The sequence below is a fragment of the Panthera onca genome, chromosome B4 (assembly GCF_046562875.1).
Source record: "Panthera onca isolate mPanOnc1 chromosome B4, mPanOnc1 haplotype 2, whole genome shotgun sequence".
Taxonomy (NCBI): Eukaryota; Metazoa; Chordata; class Mammalia; order Carnivora; family Felidae; genus Panthera; species Panthera onca.
Window position 1 is genome coordinate 51,644,018 of NC_138345.1, and position 13,185 is coordinate 51,657,202.

General features: G+C 34.4%; 1 protein-coding gene across 1 annotated transcript in view; it reads left to right on the forward strand.

Annotated features, from left to right (window-relative positions):
• The window catches only part of PIK3C2G (phosphatidylinositol-4-phosphate 3-kinase catalytic subunit type 2 gamma), a 333,489-nt gene that overhangs the window by 252,784 nt on the left and 67,520 nt on the right, over window positions 1-13,185 (forward strand). The window contains exons 26-28 of the mRNA XM_078450059.2: window positions 8,307-8,496; window positions 8,988-9,109; window positions 12,695-12,803. Of these exons, the coding sequence (XP_078306185.2) occupies window positions 8,307-8,496; window positions 8,988-9,109; window positions 12,695-12,803 (421 nt within the window). The remainder of the gene's footprint in view (window positions 1-8,306; window positions 8,497-8,987; window positions 9,110-12,694; window positions 12,804-13,185) is intronic.

Consider the following 13,185-nt stretch of genomic DNA (forward strand, 5'->3'; position numbering starts at 1 on the left):
ATAAAAATAAATAAAACATTAAATACATAAAAAAATAAAAATGGAAAACTGCAAGCATTCCCGTGAATGTCAGGAGAAAGATATGAATACCTTTATATTGACAGTAAAGCTCTATGTTTAAGTTTTATTATATTCTCATTTTCCATTTGAATAAGAAAGCAAATAAAATAATTCTATAGAATTAAAAAATATAGAGTAACAAGAGTTCAGTAAAGCAAGTAGTTACAAGATAAAACATTCAAGACTCCATAGTAAATAAGATTAAAGGGGAAACTATATGATCACCTCAATAGATAAAGAAAATGTAGTTAATAAAATTTAGAACCACTCATTTTTTAAAAACTCTAGAAATAGAAATGTAAAGAAAACATTATACTTAATGGTGAAACATTGAAAACTTCTTTATAATCAGGAACAAACCAAAAAGGCTTACTATCACCACTGATAACATAGAACTGGAAGTGTTATCAGTGCAAAGGGTGACAAAACTCTAGCATTACTTACAGATTACATGACTCTGTCAATACAAATTTTGGAAAGATTATACAGAAATATTGTTAGAATTAATATCAGTTTAAACTCTACTCATATATTATCAAATATTAGTTAAAAATAGGAAAAAATAGCATTTACCATTTGCCATACAAAAATATGTTCAATTAATGAATAAATCCAACAAAAGATATGCAAAACTTCCACAGGAAGAAAACAATGCAAAACTCATTCAAAGAGATGTAAAACAAGACCTAACTACATGGAAAAATCTATCCTGTTTACCACTTGCATGTATCCATAATGTAAGATGTTAATTCTCCTCCAATTTGATTTATAGTTTTAATGCAATACCACTCAAATCCGTACACATCTATTTTGTGTATGGGTGAGTTTGATAAGCTGATTCTAAAGTATATTTGGCAAATTGCGGTGCCTGGGTGGTTCAATCGGTTAAGTGTCCAACTTTGGCTTAGGTCATGATCTCACAGTTCGTGGGTTTGAGCGCCATGTCGGGCTCTGTGCTGATAGCTGGGAGCCTGAAGTCTGCTTCTGCCTCCCTCTCTCTCTGCCTCTCCCCTGCCCACACTCTGTCTCTCTCTCAGTCTCTCAAAAATTAACTAATATTAAAAATAAATAAATAATAATAAATAAATAAATAAATAAATAAATAAATAAATAAATTTGGCAAATTAAAGGGCCTAAAATAGTAAAAAAAAAAATGCCTAAAGAAGAAGAGGGTAAAAGAACTTATGGATTTCAAGGCTTATTATAAATTCCAGCTTTTAAGGAAGTGTGTAGGACTGACGCAGAAATAGACAAATAACAAGTGCAACACAATGAAGAAGCAGGCCTGGGCTTATATGGAGCCTTAGTATTGGACAAAATTAAATCAGTGAGGAAAGAATAGTCTCTGCAATTTAAAAAAAAATTGGTTAAATTCTACATCTATACTTTCAGATAGTATGTGGTCATTTGAAAAAATAGATTTTGGGGGCGCCTGGGTGGCTCAGTCTGTTGAGCATCCAACTTCAGCTCAGGCCATGATCTCACAGCCTGTGAGTCGAGCCCCACATCAGGCTCTGTGCTGACAGCTCAGAGCCTGGAGCCTGCTTCAGATTCTGTCTCTATCTCTATCTCTCTCTGCCCCTCCCTTGCTCTCTCTTTCTCTCTCTCTCAAATATAAATAAGCATTAAATAATTATTTTAAAATAGAATATTTTTTTCTCCGTTCGGAATTAGAAAGATTGTTCATTCAATAGATATTTGGGGGCCACGTACTATACCAATCACTATAAAATTTTTCTTCCAAAATATATTACTTAGTTAAATTAGCAAATTACAACATGACATGGAATTATGATTTTGATTCCTGTCTTTTTACTTCTATCTCACACATCATCATCCTTACAAAATAGTGCTCTTTTTGTCTAATTCTGTTCTTCCCCTCCGCTCTCTGTCAACCATACTGCTGTTCTTTGCCAGCTGCTAAACACCAGTCACCCATCTTCCTCTGAGTTTCTAGACTAGCTGTTGTTTCTGCTACAAAAAAGTCTTTCATCAGAAGTCCCCATGGCCTACACTCTTGCCAAATTAAGATCTGTGTCAAATAGTTCAACTTTTCGCTGACCATCCTATTTAAAATTGCAAACTGTTACCCACCTCATATTCCATCTCTACAATTTCTATTTTAGTGTTTTTATAGCATATATTACTCTCCTGACTCTTTTATTTTTAAATGTTTATTTCCTTATTGTCTGAATTTCACATTATGTAAACTCTATAAAGGAAGACATTTCTATTATTCTTTGCTATATATCCCAACGCTAAAATAGCAGCTGGCATGTGGTAGGAATAAATATAGTAGATATGTATGTGTGTGTGTCTTTTTGCACAAAAATATAGAGAAAGTACAAAAGGATAATATCAAATTGTTTCTACTAGTTATTTCTGGGGAGGAGAGTGGTAATGGAGGAGGGATGAAGGGATCCTTTCATGGTTTACTTCATATTTTACTGTGTTGTTTGAATTAAATAGTATAAAAAGTTAAGTTTTTTAATATCTCTGAATCTCTTCCAAATAAAACATATCAAATAAGGTAGCAAAACTCAAAAACTATGGACAGTATCTACAACAAAACTAGGCAACAAAGTATTCCTGAGAATCCTAAAATATAAGCAGGTAGGACAAGTCAGCTATAAGACCTGCATACCAGCATATCATGGGAAGAAGCTAAAGAAGCAACAGGTCATCTCATTGACCTGAGAACAGAACTCCAAAGACTCCATGGGTACTCACTGGAAAGCTGAGCAGGTCAATTTGATAACAGCAGCTAAAACTTGGAAGAATTTTTACTCACCCCAATTCACTGGGAAGGGCAAGCGTTCTGTGGCAGATCTGAAAAGGTCAAAGAACTCTGAGCTTTCAAAGGTAATTGGAGCTACCTTCCAGGAAAAAGTCCTACACTGAAGAGACACTACTATATGTATAATCCAAACTGAGAGGAGAAAGGTCATAGGAGAAAAAGAAAACCAAAGTCCAGAAAAAAAGTGGGGTGAGGGGAGAAGCAAAAGAAACATATCTTAGGGGTGCCTGGGTGGCGCAGTCGGTTAAGCGTCCGACTTCAGCCAGGTCACGATCTCGCGGTCAGTGAGTTCGAGCCCCGCGTCAGGCTCTGGGCTGATGGCTGGGAGCCTGGAGCCTGTTTCCGATTCTGTGTCTCCCTCTCTCTCTGCCCCTCCCCCGTTCATGCTCTGTCTCTCTCTGTCCCAAAAATAAATAAAAAACGTTGAAAAAAAAAATTTAAAAAAAAAATAAAAAGAAAAAAAAAAAAAGAAACATCTCAGAAAATATGAAACAAATATTTTTCATCACTGTATGGTACCAACAGCAAAGGGAGCTTCAGACCCTCAAAAACCTTATACTCCATCTTAAAAGTTTAGGAATGCTAATTTCATATTAAAATGATTAAACCAAATGGATCATGTTTGAATGTCATACAAAGTTATAATAAGAAAAAGAAAAAGAAGATGTAAACAAAATCCCTACAATAAAGTATGCCAGAAAGATATTCCCACCAAAGGATTAAACTGAATCCTTATATTTCAAATAGAGCTAAAAGAAATTAAGAAAATGATAAAGACATAAAGGAACAATATATATCACAATTTAAAAAACTCAGTAATGAGGTGACTGAACCCAAGAAAGAATTAAAAATAAAACACAACTTTTTAGATTGCTTTTCTTTTTAAGTTTTTATTTAAATTCCCACTAGTTAACAGTGTAATATTAGTTTCAGGTGTAAAATATAGTGGATCATGGATCAACACTTCCATACACCACCCAGTGCTCATCTTGACAAGTGCACTAACTTAATCTCTATCAACTTTTTAACAGATTACCCCACCCACCTCCTTTCTAGTCACCATTAGATTGTTCTCTACAGTTAAGAGTCTGTTTCTTGGCTTGCCTCTCTATTTTTACCCTTTACTCATTTGTTTTGTTTCTTGAATTCCACATGTGAGTGAAATCATATGGTATTTGTCTTTCTCTGACTGACTTACTTTACTTAGCATAACACTCTCTAGATCCACCTACATTCCTGTAATTAACAAAATTTTATTCTTTTTATAGCTGAGTAATATTCCACTGTGTGTGTGTGTGTGTGTGTGTGTGTGTGTGTGTATCCCACATCTTCTTTATCCATTCATTAGTCAGTGGACACATGATCTGTTTCCATAATTTGGCTATTGTAGATAATGCTGCTATAAACATAGAGGTGCGTATATCCCTTTGAATTAGTGTTTTTGTATTCTTTGGGTAAATAATGCAATTCCTGGATCACAGGGTACTTCTATTTTTAACTTTTTGAGGAAACTCCATACTGTTTTCCATAGGGACTGCACCAGTTTGCATTCCCACCAACAGAGCAAGAGGGTTCCCCTTTCTCCACATCCTCACCAATACTTGTTATTTCTTGTGATGCTGATTTTAGCCATTCCAACGAGTGTGAGTTAATATCTCATTTAGTTTTGATTTGCATTTCCCTGATGATGAGTGATGATGAACATGTTTTCACATGGCTATTGGCCATCTGTATGCCTTCCTTGGAAAAATGTCATTCATGTCTTCTGTTCATTTTGTGTGTCTATGAGAGAGAGAAAGAGAGAGAGGGCACATACATGTGAGTGAGGAGGGGAGTGGCAGAGAGAGAAAGAGAATCTGTTTTTATCTTTTTTATTTTTTTAAGAGAGAGCATGAACAGGGGAGGTGCAAAGGAAGAGGGAGAGAGAGAATCCCAAGCGGACTCCATGCCCAATGCAGAGCTCCACACAAGGCTCAATACCTATCATGACATCATGACTGTGGGATCATGACCTCACAGTCATGATCTGAGCCGAAATCAAGAGTCAGAGGCTTAACTAACTGAGCCACCAGGCGCCCCTCTTCTGTTCATTTATTAATTGGATTATTCATATTTTGGGTGTTGAGTTTGATAAGTTCATTATAGATTTTGGATACTAACCCTTTATCAGATATGTCAATTACAAATATCTTCTCCCATTCCATAGGTTGCCTTTTAGTTTTATTGATTGTTTCCTTCACTGTGCAGAAGCTTTCTATTTTGATTTACTCCCAATAGTTTATTTTTGCTTTTGTTTCCCTTGCCTTAGAAGACATATCTACAAAGAAGTTGCTACAGCTGATGTCAAAGAAATTTTCCCCTGTTTTCTTCCAGGATTTTGATGGTTTCAGGTCTCACATTTAGGTCTTTGATCCATTTTGAACTTATTTTTGTGTATGCTATAAGAAAGCAGGCCAGCTTAATTCTTTTGCATTTTGCTGCCCAGTTTTCCCAACACCATTTGTTGAAGTGACTGTCCTTTTTCCCGTTGGATATTCTTTCATGCTTTGTTGAAGATTAATTGACAATACAGTTGTGAGCTCATTTCTGGGAAAAGAAAACATAGTTTTAAAAGCAAACCAGAAAGAATGCAGATTAAACACAACACAACAGATGCCTCTAGAAAAAACAGATGAAAAAAGGAGGACTTTTAAAATTAAAAAATTAAGAAAGGCAATGAAAATCCAACATATATATATATATGTATATATATATATATACATATATATATATATTAAAAGTCCCTAAAAAGTAAAACCCAAATAATATATTAAAATGGTATAAATACTAAATTATTTAGCATTTTAATAAATATCAGTATCATAAATTACATTTTCTGAGGTCAAAAGTCTTGAAATTACATATTGTAAGGATACATTGAATATTTGGAAAAATTACCCAGAGTAACCAACCTGAAACATATCTTAGAAAAACTATTGGACTTTGAAGGAAAATAAACTTCCTTGAGGCGTCTAGGCAAAAAGAAACAAATATTTATTATTTATAAGAGAAAGAAGTTCAGTATGTCATCAGAGCTCTGCGTACTAATTCTTTATTCCAGGGGAAAATGGAATAATGTTTTTCTGGCACTCAAAAAAAAAAATGTGAGCCAAAGATGATGTATTAGGCCAAACTGACTTACAAATCAGGCCACAAACTGTTGTGAACATCTAAAACTCAAAAACTTTTTTCTTTGAGCACTTTCTGAGGAATTTCAGGTAGAGAATGAACTTCAGGTAGTCACAATGACAGAGATGCAGACATAATGCCTACTAGATAGTTTAAGATTTAATGGTAGTTAGAAGAGAAACTGTGTGGTATGTATGCTACACATAGGTAGAATAGCTCTATAAGAAAATGGAAGTGGTATATGAAATACATATGAAGAGCAGAGTATACATACTGCTTGCCTTATAGTATTAACTAGGATAACAGAAATGCATGGCCAACTAATCTTCCACAAAGCAGGAAAGAAAATGCAATAGAAAAAAACAGTCTCTTCAGCAAATGGTGCTGGGAAAACTGGACAGCAACATGCAGAAGAATGAAGCTGGACCACTTTCTTACACCATACACAAAAATAAACTTAAATGGGTGAAAGACCTACATATAAGACCAGAAGCCATCAAAATCCTAGAGGAGAAAATAGGTAACAACCTCTCTGACCTCAGCCACAGCAAATTCTTACTAGACATGTCTGCAGAGGCAAGGGAAACAAAAGCAAAAATGAACTATTGGGACTTCATCAAGATAAAAAGCTTCTGCACAGTGAAGGAAACAGTCAGGAAAACTAAAAGGCAACTGATGGAATGGGAGAAGATATTTGCAAATGATATATCCGATAAAAGGTTAGTATCCAAAATCTATAAAGAACTTATCAAACTCAACACCCAAAAACAAATAATCCAGTTATGAACAGAAAATTTGAATACACATTTTTCCAAAGAAGACATACAGATGGCTAACAGACACATGAAAAGATGCTCAGCATCACTCATCATCAGAGAAACACAAATCAAAATATAAGGAAATACAAATCACTGCTGGTGGGAATGCCAACTGATGCAGCCACTCTGGAGAACAGAATGGAGGTTCCTCAAAAAATTAAAAATAGAACTACCCTATGACCCAGCAATTGCAATAAATACAATTGGATAAATTGCATTTTTCTAAAGGATACAAAAGTGCTGATTCCAATGGCACGTGCACCCCAATGTTTATAGTAGCATTATCAACAATAGCCAAATTATGAAAAGAGTCCAAATGTCCATCAACTGATGAATGGATAAAGATTAGATGTGGTGTATATATATACAATGGAATACTACTTACTTTGTGATCAAAAAGAATGAAATCTTGCCATTTGCAACAATGTGGATGGACCTGGAATGTTTTATGCTAAGTGAAATAAGTCAGAGAAAGACAAATATCATACGATTTCACTCACATGTGGAACTTAAAAAAGACAACAGATGAACATAGGAGAAGGGAAGGAAAAATAAAATACAGAGAGCGAGGCAATACAGAGAACAAACTGAGGGTTGCTGGGGGGATGTTGGGTGGGGGGAAGGGCTAAATGGACGATGGGCACTGAGAAGGGCACTTGGCAGGATGAGCACTGGGTGTTATAAGTGATGAATCACTAAATTCTACTCCTGAAACCATTATTAAAAAAAAAAAAACTAGGATAAAAAGGACAACACTGCAAATTAGATACTGGAGAGGAGGGTACAGAGGGAATAAAAATGTTATATGCAGATATTTATTGTATCATTAGAACACAATTGCAAACCTCAAATACAAAAAAAAAAAAGACTTGAAAAACAGTGACACATCAAAAACAACCCACCAGAAAAAAAAACCAGAGTGAAAAATATTTCATATAATGTATATTAAATATAGTATATAAACTGCAACTTTTTTGTAATACAGTTGAAAGAAGAACACAAATATATATATAAATAAAATAAACAATAAAAGTTAAACTATAATTTTTTGAATGTTTAAATATGGGGGAGAGAAAGAATAGCATAGAGAGTACAGAGATAAATGCTCAGCTTCTTGGAATATACATTGTTTTGTAGTTTTAACTTCTGAATTATTTAAATATTTTAAATAATTATAAACTAAAATTAAGTTTTAAATAAATCATTCCTAAAATTAGAAAACAAACCTAAAATAAGTCAAAATTGCAATTACAGTTTTGTGTTTGCTAACAACACATGTTCGCTAACAACATAAGCTGTGACTTGGGGTTTTTAAAAATAACATTTAATAGTTGGGCTCCAAATAAACAGACATGGCTCTTGACTATCCTCCACGTCTAACAAACACAAGAAAACAAATCTTAAGTGAAATGAGTCAACTCAGGGAAATGTTACCCACTATATTTTCTTTTTCATTTCTCTAGGAAAATAAAGGAAAGTCTGGAGTGCTTCCCTGTTAAGTTAAATAACTTGATCCATACACTTGCACAAATGACAGCCACAAGTCCTGCCAAATCTGCTTCACAGACTCCTTCCCAGGAATCCTGTATGCTGAGTGCAACCAGGTCAATTCAAAGAGCGACAATTTTAAGGTTCAGTAAGAAAACCAGTAATGTAAGTCTCAAGTCTGTCATTTGACTTAAATATCTGTTGACCTCATCTCAGACTTCCCTTCACTATGCTACACATCCTTCCTTATATCATGATATTTTTTTTACTATGCAAATGAAAAAGCAGTTACGGTTTGAGCAGAAGTGCCATTAAGGAGGATGTTCTAAGGAGAAATCATAACAACCAGAGCTATTAGTAGAGAACCATCAAAGAGAACAGTTCCTGCCTGTAGTAGACCATAAATCAAGAGCTAATTAAAGTGTCTGCATGAAAAGAAGAGCAGAAATTAGGCAGTCTGTTCCCAGCACATAAGATTACGATATCTTTATATACTGTGTTTATAGGTAATTCTGCCTTTACAAATTGCATCCTTTTGTTCGTGCGATGACATTTTGTGGAAAAGTTCTTGCTTTGTTTAGTTTACATGAAACCATATTTTAAAATGTATCACAGGTTGATAATGCCACCTTTTGATTTTTGTCTATTTTCTGCAGCTGTATCTAATCCAGGTGATACATGGTAACAATGAAATGAGCCTGACAGAAAAATCATTTGACCAGTTTTCAAAACTTCACAGCCAACTTCAGAAGCAGTTTGCATCATTGACTCTCCCAGAGTAAGGCACTTCCTCCCCTGTGTTTTGTCTGCAGTTCTTGTCCTTGAACATAAGGAAAAATTATGGTTATGGGATTTTCTATTTGTGAACAACACAGCATTCTGACTCCAATGCCATTGAACCTATCCCAGCAGAGTCTGTATGACTCCCAGAGTAAAGAATCTTTTGTCTCATAAAACAGAACAAGGTTTGCAATTTCTCTGTTTGCCTTTAGCCATTGATTTTGTAGACAGAAAAATTCAGGAGTGATTTCATTTTTTCATCAGTTACCAGGAAAATTGTTTTATTTGCCTGTTTTTAAATTTAATCTTTTTGGGTTTTTCTATAAAAATAAAATTGACATTGAAAATGCAGAACTAAGTTGGATATATCTACTCTTTCAACAAATAATTGCAGTTAAAAGCCCTGATACATTTATTTTCCATACCAGAAAAAGATTCATTAATATCATTTAGCATAGAAGTAAAATTTACTAATACCAACTCACTTTTGTTGTTAATGATTAACTTTGACTTGGATCGTCTAAATCTAGTTTGTCATTATGTTTCTTTTCAAACAATCTTGAAAACCATTGCTTTTGTTCATGTTATCATTTTTTAAATATTTAAGTATAAACAAATTAAGAATATAACTGCAAACAACTTCTGTTCAAATAAACCTTCTAAAATTCATCACTTAGAACTTGCCAAATTTAGGTCATAGATTTCAGTGTATACGAAAGGTGTATCTTGACTTTAAAAAGGAACTTGCCAGAAATTATATTGGCACTTAGGTAAATCAAACGTTATTTTATCTACACTTAGGAATTTTTGTTAAGGAAATGGTCCCTTAATAATGTGAATGTCCATATCTGACCTGACATACTTTGTACATGTGGATGAAGTACTAGGCTTTTTACTAGGCTTTCAGGATTTAGTCACCTTCCAAAATACAAATCTAAGCAAAGTTATCAATGAATGGAGAGATATGGTGCAATATTGAAGAGTGAATAGTTCACTACTTGCAGATGCTACAGAAATTTTGAAATACAGATGCTTTAAATATCAGGAAGTCAACAAATTAGAGTAAGAGTATGTTCAAGAGACTGAGAGGAAAGGAGTGTCATTGTGGAAACTTAAAAGCAACACCAGCTTTAAGAATTACTGAAAACCATCTGATAAAATAACAGAAAAAGAGGTGCTGGCAAAAAAAAAATTCAAAGTTTGACTGCAAATATTGAATTCAACATCAGGGACTGTCATTGTACTCTACCAATTAATGATTTAAAATGTTATTGTTCAATGGCTGCCCTTTTTTGGTTTCAAGAACTTCTCTGTTCTACACTTTTATCTGTCCACTACACTTAACATAACTTGTAAAACCTTAAAAATGTTAATAATCTCTCTCCATATGTCTCTTCTTGATTTTTCAGCTTTAGTTCTAAGATTATGCCTTGTTCAACTGCCTTACAATGGTATTTAAAAAGATTTTAAGACCGTTCAAGCAGTGTGTATGTGTGTGTGTGGGAGGGGGGGAGGGGGGTTGGAGGTGGGGAGCATATAGTTCGTGTATGCCCTTGACAATATTTGTATGCAGATAGTTCCAAAGGAACCAAGGCTTCCAGTGATACATATAAATGAAGGATGAAATCAAGATTTCCTCGGACTCCCAAATTTACTAAGAGAAGCCCTACAAGAATTATGTTAACCTGATCTGGAGAGTATGATCAGAAAGTTAGAGTCATGAAGAATAAAATTCACATTATTCATAGTATATGACGGGTCTTCAAAGCAGGCTCTTTGTATCTCCCAAGAATACACAGGCATTGGAATCTTCCATACAATTAAAGGTCTTTAAATTAACCTGCTTAAAAATTAAACGGTTGATTTCCTTTCCCTCTTCTACTTTCAACATTGTTCTTCTCCCAACCATCTAGAACTTATTTTGGTACATTGTCCCAGAGAGTAAAAAATCTCTGAGAATAAAATAAAAGGCAAGTCAAGACATTGGTGTTGGTACTGGGGGAAAAAAGGAATTATTCTAATACCCAGATATCAAATCTGTTTGTCAGTCAGATGTTTCCTACTCTTTGGCATGAACAAAATGGCGGGGGACATGATGGTGCTGTCACATAAAAGATAAAAACTCATTTTCACAAAATGATTGCTATATTATATTTGACATGTAACTGAAAAGCATTTCAGACAATTGAATGACATTACTATGGCTAAACTCTTACATTCTCTCATACTTAATTATATACAAGATTTTTTAGTACCTACCTCTGAAAAAAACATCAACAAGGGAACAGAATTGATAGTGAACTCCAAATTACTCTAACAATAAGGAAAATTCATCTACAGATATACAAAATAATTTTTTTAATGTTTATTTTTGAGAGAGACAGAGACAGAATGAGAGTGGGTTAGACGCAGAGAGAGAGGGAGACACAGAATCCAAAGCAGGCTCCAGGCTCTCAGCTGTCAGCACAGAGCCCGACGCGGGGCTCAAACTCAAGAGCTATGAGATCATCACCTGAGCCAAAGTCGGACGCTCAACTGACAGAGCCACCCAGGAGCCCCCAAATTAATATTTAAAACCTGCCCAATCCATCTGTTAATCAAATGTGTTTCTATGTTTTGAACTAATTGTATATGGTACAAATTATTGTGATAATTAAATCCGGGTGAAAATTTTTAATACTTTAAGCCTTAGAATTGCAGGAAACCTTTTGAAAAATAAAATGTCAATTATTTAAATACACAAACGTAATTCTGGACTTCCTTAACATTTACAACAGGAAACAGTGAATGGGTTGGCCCGTAGTTGTCACCTACTTCTGTGTCTGCTGCCAGCCCTTCTCTATCCCTCATACCCTTACCCCAGGGAAATACCTGTACCAAAGAAGCAGAAGTATGAAGGAGGAAGCAGCAAGACTGAAGTCAGAGAAAGCTGCTAGGTAGTTCCTAAGAAAATGTACTTAGCCAGAAAAATATGTCACCAAATGCTATCCATTAACAGTTCATTCCACTCAGTAATTGGTTTTAATCACATCTAACCCATCAAGAGGAATCTTCAGAGAGTGCAGAGGAAATTCTGCAAGTCAGACTCTTGAGGAAAATGATACAGTGTTCCAAAAGACTAAGACCAGATGGAAACATATGTCACTTGGTAAAATGTTTAATTTAGTTAATGCAGAAATATCTCTAATGAACCCAGAAGAAGCAATACAATCTGACCTTTGTGAAAAATAATGAATCATTAACTTCAGAAAGTATTTATTAAGCCTCCACATGTATTTAAAAGACAAAATGTGTGGTCTTCCATGAATACAGCAAGAAGGAACATATATATTAGTTTAATAGGTTAAATTAAATTAAATTAGCATTAATATTAATGAAAGTTAAAATAGCACAAGTGACCACAATCATGTTAATGAAACTCTCAGGATTAATCATGTGTTCTATGTGTGTTTTTTTTTTAATGTTTTCACTGGCCCCTCCATCTGATGTAGCTATAACTTCACTAACAACCCTAAGATGCAGAGACCAGTTTTCAAACTAATAAAGATACACTTCTTTTTTAATTTATTTATGTTTTAAACAGGTTTCCTCATTGGTGGCACGTACCTTTTACAAACTCAGACCACAAACGATTCAGAGATCTAAATCATTACATGGAACAGATATTAAATGGATCATATGAAGTTGCAAATGTATGTTACAACTTACTTTTATATTTTTATATAAATATCAACTATTTTATGTATTATTACTAGAAATATTTTTAAATACTTTATGATAACCTTCTTTTCCTCCTATATCCACTCGACAAGTGAGTGTGTGACTAATATGTATAAAATTCCTGAACAGAAATTGGAACAGCAGTAAGGTATATAGCACCTTTATATACTTGAAGTACTTGAAATAATATGTGATTAGTGGACTATCAGTGCTGGTAAGTGCCCTAGTGTTTTAGAGGATTAAGAGTTATTTCTGATTCTGATGGTAAGAAGGTCTCAAGGAGGAGAGAGCAGCTGAGCTAGGTCTTTAATACCGGGTAAAATTTTAAAAAGAGTTGGTGTAAGGAAGTGTTTC